A 19,849-nucleotide genomic window follows, 5' to 3' on the forward strand; every position below is an offset into this window, starting at 1 on the left:
GATCTTGAATCAGATGCGTATGTTTGATTGATTGATTGATTTTGGCTGTGTTGGGTCTTCGTTTCTGTGCGAGGGCTTTCTCCAGTTGTGGCAAGCGGGGGCCACTCCTCATCGCGCTGCGCGGGCCTCTCTCGTTGCGGAGCACAGGCTCCAGACGCGCAGGCTCAGCAGTTGTGGCTCACGGGCCCAGCCGCTCTGCGGCATGTGGGATCTTCCCAGGCCAGGGCTCGAACCCGTGTCCCCTGCACTAGCAGGCAGATTCTCAACCACTGCGCCACCAGGGAAGCCCCATGCTTTTTTTTAAAACAGTAAATCCTAAAATTACTCTGAAGTAGTATAAAGAAATCTTATTTATTACTATACTCTTTATTAATGAACAAAATGTTCATTATATAGATGTTTCATCATGGGTTGTTCCCAATGTCTTGATTTTACAAAGAGGGCTGTGAGGAATAAAGTGTGTGAAGATGTTATTTCTTATTTTGGGAACAGACTCCAGGAAGTGGGACTACTAAACCAAAGAATAAATACAGATGTTATTCTGATAGATATTATAGCAATGTCCCTCCTCTCACCCTCAAATCATAACAGCTCAGGCAGAGAAAAAGGGAATGTAAGAAAATTTAGTTGTGTGAGAGAAATTTTATTTCTGATTTTTCCTACAAATATTTCACTCTGGTAAAAATTAATTTTGAATTGTTATATTGATATAATAAATAGCATAACATATAGTGCTGCACAATTTTAGTTTTTGATATTGAAAACTATGAAAGAAACTTAAAAATAGCAGGCATACTAAAAAGAAAGGTAAGGTGGCAGGTTTAAAGACATGAACTCTTTTCTGGCTGCTGTAGTTCTGAAATTTGGTAATTTTCTGAGTTAAGTTCTTGGAATTCCCTAAAATAAGATGGAATTCAATCACCTTAAAGTAAACTGAACAAAAAGCCTTTACCCAAGGTTCTTTCCATTCCTATTTATTCCAAATTCCATACATTTAGCAAGTTTTCATACCTAAAGAAAACAAAGTAATATTTGCTTAATTACGAACCCCCTCTTTTGTGAGTAATGTACTTTATATGTAATATAGGACTGGAACTACAGAGCCTGTGCCAAGTATTCCATCGTAGGCAGTTTAACAAGGACTTCCTGTTACCAACTAGCTCCACTGAAAACAATCTTCTTTTAATCTAAAGAACACGCAGCTAACAGGCAGAACTGGATTCTCCAAGGGTGAGGTAAGAAATTTGTTCTTCTCATTTGATATTAACAACAAAACGATAACTTTAACTTATTTGACTTCATTATGTGGCTTTCAATTAACTAAATGAAAACCATACAGAAATTATCCTGTGAACTATAAGACAGAGACTTAAATAAAATTTGAATAAAACATTACAGATGGTACTCAGTTTTTCTCTCACAGGCAGGACTCCAACTGTGCAGGTGGAAAAGCAACAAAAGGAACAAGACAAAGGTAAACATACCACTCTTTTTTGTACTTTTTAATGTGAGACATACAGAGACTGAAATCTGTGACATTTAAAAAGAGCCCAACAGATAATTAGTTACCTGTTTTGCTCAGATTTGGACCAGGCTACAGGCAGCTGATGTGCTCATATATACTACTGATATGCTGAATGAGATTTGGGTTTAGAGTTCCTAGAAACAGACCACCATAAACAAAATCAACTTTTTATTTTATGTCCTTTAAAAAAATATCTTTTCATTTTGGAAACACTAGAAAGTCAGACCCTATAAAAACAAACTTAAAATTCTTTCTTCTATAAACAGACTATAAATTAGTCATAAAATGCTTGCTTTAGAGAACACTTTTCCATTTAATTCTGAAAAGAAGTTTATGCAATATGACACATATGTATAATGTTTAAAAATTTAAGATAATTTTCTACAAAGCCTTAATTAATTTCTTCATTGTAGTTTCCCAGAATCTTTAAAATTAATTTGAGGAAATTAAAAAATAATCTTGCTGTAAAAGGACTACTGTAAAATACCAAAGTAGTCAATTTTTTTTAGAATACTCAATTTTGAAATGTTTCAGCTAGTGTACTGAAAGTACTTAAATTATAAAATTTAATATCAGTATTATATTTGATTTGATCATTTAAAAAATTTAAGTCAACATCATTTAAATGCAACATACATAGGTAGGTCTGATACTTTCAAAATTAAACAGTGTATAGAAGCTTAACCAAAACATGTTGTATTTTTTGATTTTTTTCAAAGTTATTTTACAATTGTTATGTTAGATTTTAATATTTAACCCATTTCAAATCAAAATAATAATTATTATTAATAAATGTTTTAAGGGTAAACTTGAAAGTTGGCTATGTAATACCTAGAACACATTATGTTTGTGGCTATGTAGTTTTAAATTTAATATAAAAATAATTTTACATAAGTACAGCTTACTTTAATCAGATAAGTGAAAGTTCAAAATTACGAGTCTTAATATTTAAGCAAAAATGGTCTTGTTACATTAAATGAGTTAATTTAACAATTAACTTATTTACACTAAACAAAAAATAGAATTTAAAAAGCACTGAAAGGCTGCATTACAAAAAAATGTCTGATAATTTAAACTTAGATAGAATTCACATAATTTGTAATAATTTTTTTTTTAAGTTTGTTTTCTTCATTTAAGTAGCCAAAGAGGTGAATATTCCAGTAACAGCTACTTTCACCTTGAACTAGGGAAATGTTGCAACATGTCTTCACACACAAAAGCAAAAGAATATTCCATTTTACGTTAAATAAAAACTGGTTACATTTCTTAAAATATAGTAACTACAAAAAGAAATGTCTTAGTTAAAAAAATCTATAAATTTATAAAGTATCTATCCCAGGGCATAGTTCTTAAAGCACTAGATAATTTTTATTCATATTTCTGTTCCTGGAAATGTTCCCTGTCTATAATAGAGTGGAGAAACTTTTATTTGAGTCATTCAAGTTTACTTCCCAAAACAAATTGTCAAACTTGATTACTATATTTATAAATTAGTGTTCTTTCTTTTTGCAAATATCACATTTAAGCTCAAAGATACAGTTATTAACAGTAGAATTCAAAACTGTACAGCAAAGCAGTAAGTTAAACATGCTGAAAGATGGCTCACATTTGGATAGAACTCTTCGGATATTAAGAAAATAAATTTAAGGTAGAGAAAAGATTGCATAAAATGGTAGTATCATCAATTTCACTTACCTAAGCAATTAAATGATTTCACAACTATGCGCTTAATATTTTATGCCTTCTTGAACTCTGTCTCTTCCAACTTTTAAATTCTAATATGCTTAGATATCTCACTTTGCTTATAATTTATGAAGATATAAGATTAAACAGTTAAATTGTAAATAGTTATACATGTAGCTGTGAGTATGCAACTACTGGAAAATGCAATTTATGTATAGCATGTAAGTGTACCTGAATACCTACATTAGGTCAGTTTCTGCACAGATGAATATAAGGATTTAGGGAACACTCTGAATTATGTTAACTCTGTAAAGATAATCACCTATGACTTTCAGTGAAGATGCACAGATACAGAAACTCCTCCTCTTGCTAGAAACGTAGAGAAGTGTTTGATATAATCTTAAGGGGGGAAAAAAAGACAAATTTCTAAACTGCATCATTACATGTGAAGTAAGAAAGGGAAATTTCCAGGTGCCAGAAATGAAGAGGGAACACATTCATAGCCAAGGTGGAGAGTAGGAATTAAAGCTATGGGCTACAAGAAGAAAACACTTTTATCTTAGAGGCTCGGGTTTAGAGTTTGTTCGTAATAGGGAACTAAAATTGAGTTTCCTATATGGAATAGTGGACCAGAAAAAGAACAGCCTGTATACAGACACAGGAAAATCTCTGTTGGCTTGTCCAGGAGTACAGCAGGGAGTGAGGTATTCACTCAGGCTACAAAATCACTACAGAAAAATCAGGCCTATATTTATACTACCTGGGCTATAGAAATCACTAGAGAAAGATCAGGTCCGTACAGTCAGCCCTCTGTACCTGCAGGTTCCACATGCATGGATTCAACCAACCTCAGATGGAAAATACTCAGGAAAAAACCCAGAAAGTTCCAAAAAGCAAAACTTGAAATTTCTACGTACCAGCCACTATTTAGATAGCATTTACATTTTATTTACAACCATTTATATACCACGTACATTGTACTAGGTATTATAAGTAATCTAGAGATGATTTAAAGTATACTTTTAAAGTACATAAAAATATACAGGAGGATGTACATAAGTTATATGCAAATACTGCACCATTTTATATGAGACCTAAGCATCCGTGGATTTTGGTCTCTGTGGGGGTCCTAGAACCAGTTCCCCACAGATATAGAGGGAAACTGTATTTATACTACCTGGGCTATGATGGGCAAACTCCATGGGGCCCTAGGAGTGACAACCACAAAAATGCGGTTAAGAATGTATCCATAATGCAGGGCACTCAGGGCATTCTTGTATAATATAGTTCCCCACTGAAAATAATCTGCTGACAAAGTTTACTAAATATACTTGCCCATCACCAAGAAAAACAATTGGTGGCCACAATAAACAAAGGAATTATTTCTAAGAAACCAGAAATAACCTAATAATGTAAAAGGATCTTGAACATAAATATATTTTAAATGTTCAAAAGAAATAAATGAAGACATACACCAAGATGAACACAGTATAAACTTTACAGCTGATTTTATATAAACATCATTTACTATAATATGCATGCTATGATATACAGCACTGAAAGGAAATCTGACTGTTTTTCCTTTAATATCAGTAACATATAGAGATTTATAGAAAAAAAAAGATACAGAATATTTACTTTCTTTTTGCTACTAAATTTATTAGGATTAATGAATATAAAATACATATCAATGTATTTTAAAGTGTTCTTTAAAGTATCTTTTATTCAAATATGAAAGTGTGGTATTCCTTCAGGAAACTGTTATCCCAAGAACACAGAAACCCAGGATAAGACCACCTTTATAAGGGAGAGTCAAATATCTTCATTTCCAAAATCAGTGACAGTAAAATTTACCTTCTCAAAAGCACTTTGCAAAAGTATACTGTGCTACAATATCAATTTGAAATATTCTATTTCTTAAAAAAATGTTAAACTATGATGCTTCAGAAAAAGGCTTTTGATGACATTGTTCATTTATGTGTAATTAAAATGAAAAAAAGAAAGACCTAACTAGCCATAAGTATATTAGAGGGGGTTGTTTCGGGATTTGTTCCAAGCCATGCAACCAAAGAGAAAGTTAGAGACACTGTAGTTCTTGAGAACTGTGAAATTTAAAAATTGTCAGGCTACTTAGCATTAAATAAGACTTAATTCTCATGAATAAAAAAATCAAAATCTGTTTGGTTTTGATAACTCCCTCATTTCTCATCTGAGCCTCCAATACTATCACTCTTTTCTTTTCCCATATTATGAGGAACACAAGTCAATTAAAAAAAAAATAGTACAACAAACATCATATCTGCTATATACATTATAGTTGTAAGAATTCATAGTAACAGGTTAGTATATGAATAGGAAACAGAAACCTGTGTACATAAATAGGAATGCAGTGTACCTCACTTCTTGTCTTACCTCATTCTATGACTATGAGGTACAGCAGAAGAAAATACAAGAATCCCAATCTCTACATGGTGCCAAGGATAGGATTCAAAATTTTTTAGATTTTCCGTGACACAGGTGTGTGGGATCAGAACCAATCATTTTTCTTTTTTTTCGGGGGGGGAGGTGGTGCGCGCCACACAGCCTGCGGGATCTTAGTTCCCTGACCAGGGATTGAACCCATGCCTCCTGCAGGGGAAGTGCCAGGGAAGTCCCTGAACTAATACTTCTTCTTTTTCTAAATTGTAAAGTGCTTAATTTGGTCTGATTGTATGAAAAACCCTAATACAGCTGCTAACATAATTATTTTAGATCTAATATATTACCTGCTGCAAGAACTTTTTTCTTTTAAACATAGCATTTATATTAACAACATAATACAATATTTGATACAGATCAACTTCATTTGTAGCATGTTTCACTAGGATAATCTATATCTATTCACTATGAAATAAAGAAAAATAACAGATCTGCAGGCAAGTAGATGTACATCTGAATGTAGGCTCTGCTACTTTTTAGTTGTGTGACCTCAGGCAAGTCACTACTTTTCAGATACTAAGAAAATCAGAGGACTAGTTAATAAAGTCAACATCCAAATCAGGGCAATTTCAAAGAAAACAATACAAAGAAAATGGAGAAGATGAAGTTCTTTTAAAAGTTAGGATCCCCTCCAAAAGAAACCATAAGTACATGAATTTCCAAATTGGAAAGAGCCACTAAACATCTAGCAAATACATGCAAAAAGACGTTCCTAGGTCATGTTATTGCAAAATTTCAAAACATGAGGAATAAAGAGAAAAGGCAAAGAATTTCATGGAAGGAAATTTTTAAAAAACAAAAAAAAAAACCTACATCTTATACAAAATATCAGGAATCAGATGGCAGATTTCTCAAGGGTAACAGAAACTTAAAAGAAAACACAGCAAAATTTTCAAAATTCTAAGGGAATACAATTTCCAAGTAAGAATTGCATCTGCAGAAAATATATCATTCAGGTGTAAGGACAGAATAAAAACATTTTCAGAAATGCAAGTTATCACCACACCTATGTTTTAAAAGGAAGTTATGGTATGCCCTCAAATCAAGGGGATAAACCAAAAATAGAGATGAGGAACAAGGAATGAGGAGAAAATACACAGTAGGAGAGAAAAATTCCAACACAGCAGCTGTGTGGTAATCAGGTCAAGACAACAGCTGTGTGGTAATCAGGGTTCCAAGAAAGAAGCCTCAAAAGATAAAACAATAAAATGAGATAGAAAAGAATACCTGCTATATATACATTAAGAGAATATTTTCAGTTCAAATGAAGAGTTTTAGAATGAATTAGTGATGCATATGTACAAAATGAGGCAACTGAAAAACTTAGGTAATTAATAATTTCAAGAAAAATTTAAAAGTTACAAGGTTCTTGATCTGTGTAGTGGTTACATGGGTCTGTTCGCTTTGTGAAAAATCATCAAATTATACATTTATGTTTTGGGCACTTTCTGTATATGTGTAAATACTTCAGTGAAAAGCTTTCTTAAAATAAAAATATACATCTCCTAGCTCTATCCACTGAAAAAGCCTAGATACAGTGAAAAAAATTATTCTGAGAAAGGAAATATAACCCTAGTGATTCTGGTATATATAATATGATTCTGGTGTGATTCTGGTATATATAATATGTGATTCTGGTAAATATAGTATTTGGGTAGTCCTAATAACGTAAACACATAATATTGACTATAACAAAAACTGTGATATAATTACATTGAGAGGAAAAATTTGAGGGAAGGATGGGGTTGTAAGAGAAAGTCAAATCCGAGAAGTCCCTGGTGGTCCAGTGGTTAGGACTCTGCACTTTCACTGCCAAGGCGCGGGTTCAACCCCTGGTCAGGGAACTGTCCTGCAAGCTGTGTGGTGCAGCCAAAAAAAAAAAAGTTAAATTCATATCTTTCATAGCAAAGATTATTCAAAACTGAAAAAAGTGTAAACATCTACATAAGCAAATTATCAAGAAATAGGGAGTTTAAAAGCAACATATAGCTAAGGAGTTGAAAATGACTGCTTTTGGGAATGAGGAACTGGAAATAGAATGTGGTGGGGCAGGCAGGGGTCAGCTGTATATCTTCATAAGCCTTGAAGTGGTCTGACTTCTTAAACTGTGTATCTGTATTAATGATGAAAATAATCACATTAAAAGCACTTTTAAAAGAAAAGACTTTGTTCAAATCATGTAGGGGGGGAGGAGGGAAGGAGGGAAGAAAGAAAGGAAGGGAGGGAGGAAGGAAGGAAGGAAGAAAGGAAGGAAAGAAAAGAAAAAAACTTATGGCTATATCAAAAGCAACATGACATCCGTTTTAAACACTTTTGGAGGAATTTATTTTCAGCATTAATATGGTAATACCAGAGGGAGCACACAGATAAGGAAGTGATAAACACTAAACCAAACAAAGAACAGTATGGAGCTATTCAAGATAAATCATTAGGCTAACTGACTTTAGTAATTACCTCCCTCTATACTAGAAAGATTAGTCTTTATCAGAGGCATATAATAAATCATGGGTGGTAATTCTGCTTTCTCAAAGTTATCACATGAAAAAAGAGTTTCTACAATCACTTTCCAATGTTTGTAGGTGTTTTTAAAAATCTGTTCCAGCATAATCATCAAATATTTATAAAATACTGAATACAAAAGAGCATATAGATGAACCCAGCATTACATAACATATACATTCTAGGAAATTTATATTATACATCTTATAATGGAAAAAGCACTGGTCTAGCAGCCAGGAAGTTTGCATTACTATACCAGTACTACTACTAGCAAGCTCTGGGTAAAACACTTAACTTTTCTGATTTTCAATTTCCCCATAAGAAAAATGAGAAATTGATTAGTTAACCTCTTAAGGATTATTTTTGGAATCAAATTATAATATTCAATAGATGTGGAAGAAACCAGGTTCACCTCTCCTTTGGAGAACAGGTGAGGACTACATATCACTACCATCCTCCTTCAGTTGGTCGAGGAGTTGCAAAGGAAAGTGACAGGCATCATTTCAGGCTACAGCATTTTAATGTCTATGAGAGACTCTCCAGTACTTCCAACTGCCCTACCAGCCTACCACATTCAGAAAGGTGGAGCTTAGGTCTCTGAGAAACCAAGATGGGAACCAGAGCCCCTGCTAACCCAACATGGACATGAAATGTGAACGAAAAATACATCTTTGTGGTTGTAATCCATCAAGATTTGGTGACTGGACATTACTGTGGCATAACCAAGCATATCTTGACTGATAAAAATGGGACCAAGCGGAATTTTTCATAAACTGAATATTTAAAACTCACAAGAAATCCCAACCTAAATGAGTTTATAAAGCTAAAAATCTTTACAATTTATCTCTTAAAATCTGTATTTTTATATTAAGGATTATATTAGGTTAATTACAATTAACTAATTAATTATAAATAACTTAATTACATGAAATTATATATACATATAAATTAATCTGTTCATTATAATTTAAAAGGTGGGAAAAATATAAAAAATGATAATATCAAACTTTCTGCACGCTTATTGGTTGCTCTAGTACTGAAATTCTCAAATAAAATCACTTTGTTTTCACTTTAATAAAGGGCTTAAAAAATAGTATGCTAGGACTTCCCTGGTGGTGCAGTGGTTAAGAATCTGCCTGCCAACGCAGGGGACACAGGTTCGAACCCTGGTCCAGAAAGATCCCACATGCCGCAGAGCAACTAAGCTCGCGTGCCACAACTACTGAGCCTGCGCCCTAGAGCCTGAGCTCCGCAACAAGAGAAGCCACCGCAACAAGAAGCCCGTGCACAGCAGCGAAGAGTAGCCGCCGCTCGCCGCAACTAGAGAAAACCCGCGCGCAGCAATGAAGACCCAACACAGCCAAAACTAAAAATTAATAAATAAAATAAATTTATTTAAAAATATAGTATGCTCACATGGTATTATATATATTTTCTCTAGTCTGCTTATTTCCTACTTGTAAGGACAAAGGCCAGTAAATATCAATACCTTCCTAGAAGGTAGGCCTAACACATGGATCAATATATTAGTGTTTTATATTGATCTAATTTCCTAACACCCAAAGTTTGCAATCTATAGTGCCACCTTCTCATAGTCCTCCTTGACTAATCTTCTTTTCACAAATTTTCCAGGTTTAATATTATAGCTTATTTTTTCCCACAGATCTTAGTAAACCACTGGATCTGGTTAGTTTTGTTCCTAAGGTAAAGAAATTATTCTTTGCAAGTAAGGTAGAATACAGACAATGGAAAGGTGGGGAGACAGAGGGAATGAAATCCTTTCCCTACTTAGAAGTCTCTTATTTGCATAAATTGTACAGACTGAAGCTTTTTTTTTACTTTTAATATAGCAAATCAGTGGTAAAATAAAAGACTGCAAGCTATTTGAATTACATATTTAGATAATTTAAAATAAATAGCAGAAAACTGTAAGTGCATTACAGGCAACAAAAACTTGCTGTTAAATGTTTCCAACCAATACTTAAAATGCTCAGCAATACAGGTACACAGCAAATGTCTCTGAGTAAACTGTTAATATCTATAAAAGACTTTTTCCATCAAAAACAGATTTCAAGGTCTTAGTATCCCTTGTGATCTGGCTTCTTTCCCAACCACTTCACTCACCTAATTGCCTCTTCTCAGAACTTATCTGAACTGGTCTCTATAGAGCATCTGATACCATTGAAGAAGGCTTTATAGCACAGTAAAGAGTGAGTCCTTCAAACTAGACTGCCTGAATTTGAATCCCAACTCTACCACAAGCTGATATCTTGGTTAAGTTACTTAAGATCAGGTCTTAATGTCATCATCTGTAAAATGGAGACCATGGTAATACTTAATTCAGAGTTCTTAAAAGAACATACAACACACTCAGAACAGTGCCTGTCACATATTAAGAACCCAGGAAAATATGAACTATAAAGAGCTCAATATCAGAACTTGAATAAATGAGACTTGTGAAGGTGCTGGGAATACCAGAATGAATAAAGATCCTTGCCCTCATGGAGCTTATATTTGGGGAAGAGAGCAGACAATAAAGTAAGATAAATAAGTAAAATATAGTGAGAAGTGCTAGGAAAAAAACTAAAGCTGGGAAGGGTGGTTGCAGTTCTAGATAGGGTGACCAAGGACAGCCTTACTGAGAGGGTGTCATCTCAGTAAGATTTAAAGAAGTTGGGGGAATAAGACAGCACTACATGGGGAAGAGCATTCCAAACAGAGAAGACAGCAAGTGCCAAAGCCCTAAGGCAGGATCCTGCCAGGTTTGTGTGAGGAATAACCAGGAGCACAGTGTGATTGAGGCAGAGGGAGGGGGAGGTGTAGGAGGAATGGTCAGAGGGGCAAAAGGAGAGGTGGAGAAGTCATATTGGGCCTTGTAGGCTCTGGCTTTCCCTCTGAGAGATCACACTAAAGGAGGGCTTTAGGCACAGCAATGACATGATCTGACTTACATTTTAACTCTTGTTTCTGTGTTAAGAAAAGACCAAAAGAGACGGGGATACAAAGGAAGAAACAAGGAGACCATGTAGGAGACTACAGCAATAATCCAGGTGAGAAAGGATGGTGACTTGAACCAGGGAGGTGGTTCCTGATGTAGCCTGAAAAAGGGATTGACAAGATTCCCGCCTTCTACCTCCAAAATATATCCCAGATGGTTCCCATTTATTCCATCTAGTTTCCATCCAGATCTCTCCTGGAGGTCATCAGGATATATTCTCTATACAGTGATCTTTTAAAAACATAAATCTTATGTCAATACCCTATTTATCCTTTCACTGTCCACCACTGCATCTAGAATAAAATCTAAATTCCTTACTTTGACCCACAAGGACCTTTGTGATCTGATCCCTACCTACCGTCCTGACTTCACTCCTCCCGTGTTACTGCCCATATTAATTTCTATCTATATAAGCGTTAATTTTGTTCTTAAAACATACCAGTCCTAGTCACTGCCCTGGCACCCCATCTCCAATACTCAGGATGCAATTTCTTGGCTCTTCATCTTCTCAACATTTAGGTCTACACTCAAATAGCTCCTTAGAGAGGCCTTGCCTAATTGATCTATCAAGATCTAAAATTATCTCATTTATCTGTTTAATTGTGTATTGTCTATCTCCCCTCAGATACTAATTACTCAAGGACAGGTATTACTGAATACACACTATAGCATTTAAAACTTTGCATATAGTAAGCTTCAAAAATTATTTGACAGAATGTCAGTTCTTTAAAACCAAAGGAATATTATCAGGATATTAGTTTAACTTTTTATGTAAAACAGGTATCATTTCTACAGTATCCTCGACTGGGTCATCATTCAAGAACATCTTGAACATCTCTAGTGATGGCAAGGTTTTTATCTCATGAAACAGTTCATTCCATCTTCAGACAGCTCTACTTGTGTGAAAAGTCTTCTTTATACTAAACTGAACCTCATTCCATGTAATTTCCACCCACACTGCCCTTTGGAGGTACGCCAGGTAAGTCTAATCCCTCATATATACAGATCTACACAGTTGTAGATATTCCCTTGACCTTCTCTTTTTCAGAACAAATATTTCCATTTCTTTCAACAACTCTCCATATACTATGGTCTTCCAATCTCATCCTTTCCATGACAGTTTGGAAATTCCCAACTTGTGGATTTTCATCTCATACTTAACACAGTCCCTCACCCATTTGCTTTCACTAGCATAGAGTCAGTGGAACAAATATCTTTCTTAGTCAATCTAGACATCACATTATTATTCATGAACGCATAATAACTATGCTGAGAGTTCTGATTAAAAGCTCAAAATTAACTAAAATCTCCAGTGATTTTCATAAGCACTGCTATGAACTCAAGGGTCTTCCAGTTTATAGATGTAAAGGTGTTTTCTAAACAACTAGGTGCAATACTTTACATCTATCCAGTTAAACATGTTTTTGTTATTTTGGTATAGTGTTCTGTTCTATTTTAATTTTCAAATCCCAATTCTGTACTTCAACATACTAAAGAACTCTCCAAATTTTGTGCCATCAACATGTTTGATAAGTATGCCTTCTATGACACCCAAATAACTGATAAAAATATTTGCATAAACATATCAAGCACTGAATCCCATAGCATAACAGCGTCACATTAGAGACCTTTTTCTCTAGTTGATACTATGTGTGGTTCAATGAGCTACTTGTAACTCCCTAACAGCTTCCTCTTATCCACAAAAATATCATGAAAGGCATTTTAAATGCCTTTCTAAAGTCAAGATGTGCTGTGAAAAGAAAGTATTTTATTAAAAAGCATTTCTTTTTATTCACTTCATGTATATCACTATATAATTATGTACATCAAATTGATTCCATGAGTAACTACCAACACAGCATACAGTAAGTGTCAATATTATAAGTGTCCTTCAAATAAGATTTTATATATTCTCATGTTTGTAAAAATATCACTTATTATGAATTGACAAAAATTTTTTTCTAAGACAGTCTGGATATCTTTGCAAAGGAATGCTAATAATGAGAAATCAGCATGATCAAACCAAGAATATGTTTCTATATATATGCAATGGATAAGAAAACAAAGCTATGTCAAATAATGTGTTAGTCAATCCAGAAGCCTGAGAAATTCTGAGATAAATTCAACATTACCTATATTGCTTAAAGCTCTCATATGGAATCTGCCCTGTCACTATACTGGTTTTAGCTGAACTACACATATTTAGCAAAATGAGTATGTTTTTTAACATTACATAGACCAAATGAACTGGGAACCGTATCTTTAGTAATAAGGACACATTCAGAGTGACCTTTTAATCCTAAAAAGATATGGTCAAATCTTCCATTCTAAGATATAGCTTCCTAAATCAAGAAAAATCTATTCTGTGGCAGTATCGTGACACTGAGAACTTATTTGGGGGCAATTATTTCTCTATCACTGCTTACTCAGCTACTTTACTCAACTGTATGGGACTCATAGAAGCCCTGCATTATAAGAAGTGATTTACAAAATATTTTACATTACTTTTCCTATTTCAGTGATCTTTATGAGGCAATTCTTATTGATTTTTCTAATTTTTAGTCATCTTTTCAGAAAACAAGGAGGATTTTTCCTGAGAGATAGACATAGCTATGTAAAGCCAACTGCTACTGGGGGGAAATACCAAATTTTTCTTTGTTCAACACAATCATTTTTGCTTTTAGGAGGACAGGGAAGATGAAAGACCGACTTCAAGAACTAAAGCAAAGAACAAAGGAAACTGAGCTCTCTAGAGACAAGGATGTGTCGACTACAGAAGCAGAGGAACAAGGGGTGTTTCTGCAGCAAGCTGTTATTTATGAAAGAGAGCCTGTAGCTGAGAGACACCTACATGAGATACAAAAACTACAGGAGAGTATTAACAACTTGACAGATGATGTTCAAAACTTTGGGCAGCAACAGAAAAGTCTGCTGGCTTCTATGAGAAGGCTTAGTCTACTTAAGAGAGAGTCTAGCATTACTAAAGAGATAAAAGTCCAAGCAGAACACATTAATAGAGGTTTGGATGATTTAGTGAAAGAAGTTAAAAAGTCAGAGGATGAAAACGGTCCATCATCAGTGGTCACAAGGATACTTAAATCTCAGCATGCTGCGTTGTTCCACCATTTTCAGCAAACTATGTTTATATACAATGACACAATAGCAGCAAAGCAAGAGAAGTGCAGGACATTTATTTTCCGTCAGCTTGAAGTTGCTGGAAAAGAAGTGCCGGAAGAAGAGGTAAATGATATGCTTCATCAAGGAAAATGGGAAGTTTTTAATGAAAGCTTACTTCGAGAAATCAGTATCACTAAAGCACAACTCTCAGAGATGGAACAGAGACACAAAGAACTTGTTAATTTGGAGAACCAAATAAAGGATTTAAGGGACCTTTTCATTCAGATATCTCTTTTAGTAGAGGAACAGGGAGAAAGCATCAACAATATTGAAATGATAGTGAATGGCACAAAAGAGTATGTCACCACTACGAAAGAAAAATTTGGACTAGCTGTAAAATACAAAAAAAGAAATCCTTGCAGGGTGTTGTGTTGCTGGTGTTGTCCATGCTGTGGCTCAAAATAAAGAAGCTATTTTAGAAATTTCTCCAGCTTTAGAATGAAGGATGTCCCGTAATTTAGTGTCTTGTATCATTTTTCTTCATTTCATAGAGCCATTCACATACTTTCATCACTATTAAGTTATAATTTTCCCCTTTCGCCCTTACCCACTACAGTTACAGAAATTTCTAAAGCAAGTGACATAAAACAAGTCTTCATTTATTAAACTAAAAATAGCATATTAGCTTTAAACTCATGGGTTAACTATTGAAAATGAGGTAAATGATCTTAAGTTTCTAGACAGGTATCAAGCTCTATTACATATTTTTGTAACTTCCAATGCCTTAACAAGATGAATGTCAGTAAGTGACAACTACTTAAACAATGCTTTAGGTTCATTTAAGAGCATTTTGGTAGTTAAGAATTGTATAAAACAAGACTTCAAGTGGCGCTCTATTAAAGCCAAATCAAACTAAAAGCTGCATCAAATCTTTTATGTTCAGATAGGTCAGTTAACTCAGTGGTCAACAAATCCTAGGAAAACCCAACTGTGTACTTAATGAAGAGTCTAGTTGGTAACTAGGAGCTGATTCTAGTTTAAGGCCTAAAAAGCTAAGTTAAGGCACTGTTTTCCTGAACTTGGGTCCATTCAGGACACTGTATTACAGATTAAGAGGGTTGGCAAATAAAGTAAAAAATAAAAGGCAATTAATTGTATGCTTGGAAGTTTCTCCATCACTTTATTGTGAAGCCAGGCACTAGACTATGGGCTAGGGACACAGTCTGAACTCACATGGGGATAGAGTTTTGGAACTAACATTCTAGTGGAGAAAGCATATAACAAATATTAGATAATGTTAAGTTCTTGGCAGAGATTTAAAATAAGGATGATAAGATATTGTCAGAGTGGCTTCTTTCAGTTGGGTGGTAAATATAGGCCTCTCTAAAAGGTAATATAAGTGAAGATCTGAGTGATGAGGACAAGGGAAGCACATATTGCAGGCATATGAAACAAATAGTACAAAGACCCTGAGGAGGGTATAACTTACTCCATTCAAAGAAGAATGAGCAGTACAGTTGTATCATAGTGGGAAAAGAGCAGTGAGGTAAGAGATGAGGTTAAGAAAGGTCAGCAGCGGCTAGATGTAAAGCTCTGTAAGTCTGAAGTTTACAGCAAGTGTAATAAAGGCAAAGCTGTTTTTTGGCCTGGTAGTAATGTTATGTAATTTACATTTGGGAAAAAATCATCCTGTCTACTGTACGGAGAATGGGTCAGAATGGATTTGGGGCAGGTGAGTAGAGGACAAGCATATAGGTATAGAAAACAATTAGAAGGCTAATGCAATAGTCCCAGTTAAGAGATGATGGAGGCTTGAGCTAGGATGGGAGTGGAGGTGGTGATGGTGGTAGCAGCAGTACTAACACTCAAGACTAATAAAAAAACATACTTGCTATGTCCCAGCATTGTTCTAATAATTTTACAATTTTACCAACAAGAACACTGAAGTACAGCTAGGTTAAGTAATCTGACTCAGGTCACAGAAACTGTACACAGAGAACTGGGATTTGAACCTAGGCAATCTTATTCCAGAACCAGTTCTTAACTACTATATACCAAGTTGTAGTGATGGAAAAAAAAATTAGACTAAAATGTGATGGATTTAACAGGTAGAATCTACAGGATACTGATTAGATTACGATCGCTTTTACTGAGATGGGAAAAGACAGATATGAAGGTTTCAACACTAGGGGTGAGAAGGAAATCAAGAAATTCTGTTTTGGCCAATAGAATCTGAGATGACCATAAAATGTCAAAGTGGAGGTTTCTAAGATATTAGCTATATCAGTAGGAACTCTTAGGAGATGTCAAAGCTATAGATTTGGGTCATCTGAGTAAATAAACAGTATTTAAGGTCTCAAAAATATCTAGATGCAAAAAGCTGGGATATTCTAAAAGAGCCTGGGATATTCTAAAATTTAGACTTAAAGCAGAAGAGGAGTTAACAAAAAAGACTAAGAAGGAACCATCGATGAAGTAGGAGGAAAATCAAGAAAAGTATGCTGTAATGCAAAAGTGCTAAAAGGAAAACAAAGTTGAGGAAATAGTCAATTTTAGGTAAAATAAGAACAGCAAAGTGACAATGGATTTGGCAACATGGAGATAATTTGTTGACTCCAACAAGAGCAGTTTCAAGGAACTGTAGGAATGAAAGCACAAATGGAGCATGTTGAGGAAAGAATGTGATATAAATAAGTACAGAATCCACTACAGACAATTCTTTCCAGAATTTTGAATAGAATACTATAAAAAGGAGTCAACATGTGGAGACAGCTGTAGAGCCAAAGGATTCCACAATACTTAAAGAAACACAAGAGCACATTCTGCTGATGGGAATGATCCAGAGAGAGAAACTTGATATAAGAAAGGGGAGGAATAATATATTGGGTTGGCCAAAAAGTTCCTTCCGTTTTAAAGTAAAAATCAAAGACACACTTTTCATTTTTACCAAGAAATTTATTGAACAACATATTCACCATTTTGTTCCACTACCTTCCGCCATGTTTCAGGCAACTTCATAATTCCATCTTCCCAAAACTTTCTATCATTTTGAGCAAAGAACTGTTCCAGGTACCTTTTACAGTCTTCCAGGGAATTGAAATTTTTTCCATTGAAAGAATTTTGTAAAGACCTAAATAAATGGAAATCCGAAGTGCAATGTCTGGTGAATATGGCGGATGAATCATAACTTCTCAGCCAAGCTGTAACAGTTTTTGCCTGGTCATCAAAGAAATATGTGGTCTTGCATTATCCTGATGGAAGATTATGCGTTTTCTGTTGACTAATTCTGGACACTTTTGGTCGAGTGCTGCTTTCAGTTGGTCTATTTGGGAGCATCACTTGTTGGAATTAATCATTTGGTTTTCCAGAAGGAGCTCATAATAGAACCTTCCAATTCCACCATGTACACAACATCACCTTCTTTGGATGAGGACCGGCCTTTGGTTTGGTTGGTGGTGGTTCATTTCGTTTGCCCCACGATCTCTTCCATTCCACATTATTGTACAGTATCCACTTTCCATCACCTGTCACAATTTATTTTAAAAACGGAACGTTTTCGTTACGTTTAAGTAGAGAATCACAGGCGGAAATATGGTCAAGAAAGTATTTTGCGCTAAACTTACGTGGAACCCAAACATCAAAGCGATTAACATAACCAAGCTGGTACAAATGATTTCAACGCTTTATTTGGATATTTTGAGTATGTTGGCTGTCTCCCGAGTGGTATAATATTGGTTGTTCTCAATTAATGTCTCGATTTGATCACTATCAACTTCAGCTGGTCTACCCGACAGCGGAGCATCGTCCAGCAAGAAATCTCCAGCACCAAACTTCGCAAACCACTTTTGACACGTTTAATCAGTCACAGCACCTTCTCCATACACTGTACAAATCTTTTTTTGCGTTTTTACCTTTCTTGAAATAACAAAGCATAACACGCTGAAAATGTTGCTTTTTTCCTTCCGTCTTCAATATTAAAATGGCTACACAAAAATTCACCAATTTTGATAAGTTTTTTTTTTTTTAATGCACGCTGATATGACAGCTGTCACACACAATCTAACAAAATTGTTTCGAATGAAGTTAAAGACAACTAAGCGCTACTAGAGCCATCTTACGTAAAAAACCGAAAGAACCTTTTGGCCAACCCAGTACAATAACAGAAAGGGATGGGATCTTGGACAGGAGCAGAAACACTTCTTCCATATTATAGGAGGGAAGACAAAGGAATAAAAGCAGATAACTGAGCAAATTTGGTGGTGGGAAAATGAGAGAATTCTTATGTAAATAGGAATATGACTATTTATGTGTATATATATGTCTCCTAACACTATTAAATAATTTTTAACTTATAAAATATAAAGAAATTGAAGAGTTTTCTACTGCGTCAGTTACAAGCATTACCGGAGAAAAAGATGTTTCCCATAGGTCAGCTTCAAATGTTTAAGGAACATTATAAAAAAAGATAAATTTAAAACGAGTGATAAACTCCCCAGCTAAATCAGATGGTGAGAGATATTTCTTCTGTCCCTTCTAAACTTGTGCTATATCCTTTAATGTAGTGCCTTACTGATACTTGTTTATAATAGTTCCTAAATTATTTATCATGAAAACTGAAAATATCGAGTACTATTTAATATTCATTAGCATAATTATATCCAGATAAGTTCAGAAAATAGTAATTTTCTAGTAGCAGTTATATCTAAACATACTGCTTTTAAAGCAAGACTTAATCACAGAAAGATTCATAGCAGAGCAATATATCACATACAATTTTCATTGTTATATTTCAAAAGCACCCTAACCTAAGCAACGTAAACATATTTAACTAATTAGCTGCTGAACATTTTGTTTATTCACACACAATAGGCACGAAAAGTAGCCATTTTTTCCTTAAAATTACTACCTTAAAAGAAAAAAATTCTTAAGCATTGGAGGCACATTATTAGGAATCTATTGGTTCAGAAAGTATGCAATAATTATTTTGAGCACTTGGGCTCCTATTCTTACCCACTAAGCCATGTCATTTTCTGTAATCAAAAGCTTCATGTAGCTTGAATTCACATATGACACCTTAAAACTGGCTCTCCTTGGGGCTTCCCTGGTGGCGCAGTGGTTGAGAATCTGCCTGCCAATGCAGGGGACACGGGTTCGAGCCCTGGTCTGGGAAGATCCCACATGCCACGGAGCAACTAGGCCCCTGAGCCACAACTACTGAGCCTGCGCGTCTGGAGCCTGTGCTCCGCAACAAGAAAGGCCGCGATAGTGAGAGACCCGCGCACCGCGATGAAGAGTGGCCCCCGCTTGCCGCAGCTAGAGAAAGCCCTCGCACAGAAACGAAGACCCAACACAGCCTTAAATAAATAAATAAATAATTTTTAAAAAAACAAAAAAACTGTCTCTCCTAATTCATCTCTACCTAGACACAGCATATCATCAATAGTAACTATTCATATCCACCATCACATGCACAGAAAACTAGTAAAGCACTGCACTAGGTGCTTTAAATACATTATTTTAGAATTCACATGACAACACAAGTATTAAAA

General features: G+C 34.9%; 2 protein-coding genes across 6 annotated transcripts in view; one reads left to right on the forward strand and one right to left on the reverse strand.

The window, feature by feature from the left end:
* ARL13B (ADP ribosylation factor like GTPase 13B) overlaps positions 1-19,849 on the reverse strand; it is an 89,862-nt gene that overhangs the window by 36,102 nt on the left and 33,911 nt on the right. The gene's annotated exons all lie outside the window — the stretch shown is intronic.
* On the forward strand, positions 1,196-14,765 carry STX19 (syntaxin 19). Of its 2 annotated transcripts, XM_057545565.1 has the most exons (5): positions 1,196-1,235; positions 1,424-1,474; positions 11,163-11,235; positions 11,964-12,153; positions 13,868-14,765. In XM_057545565.1, exon 5 carries the CDS (start codon positions 13,881-13,883, stop codon positions 14,763-14,765), a length of 885 nt encoding a protein of 294 aa, XP_057401548.1. In that variant the 5' UTR covers positions 1,196-1,235; positions 1,424-1,474; positions 11,163-11,235; positions 11,964-12,153; positions 13,868-13,880. The 2 variants fall into 2 exon arrangements, with proteins under 2 accessions (XP_057401548.1, XP_057401549.1); XM_057545566.1 differs by lacking the exons at positions 1,196-1,235; positions 1,424-1,474; positions 11,163-11,235 and having other exon boundaries at positions 11,939-12,153.

This window comes from Balaenoptera acutorostrata, chromosome 4 (genome assembly GCF_949987535.1).
Source record: "Balaenoptera acutorostrata chromosome 4, mBalAcu1.1, whole genome shotgun sequence".
NCBI classification, from domain to species: Eukaryota; Metazoa; Chordata; class Mammalia; order Artiodactyla; family Balaenopteridae; genus Balaenoptera; species Balaenoptera acutorostrata.

Excerpts from the sequence above, each read along its gene's own strand:
- STX19 (XM_057545565.1), top strand. The coding sequence starts at position 13,881 with ATGAAAGACCGACTTCAAGAACTAAAGCAAAGAACAAAGGAAACTGAG.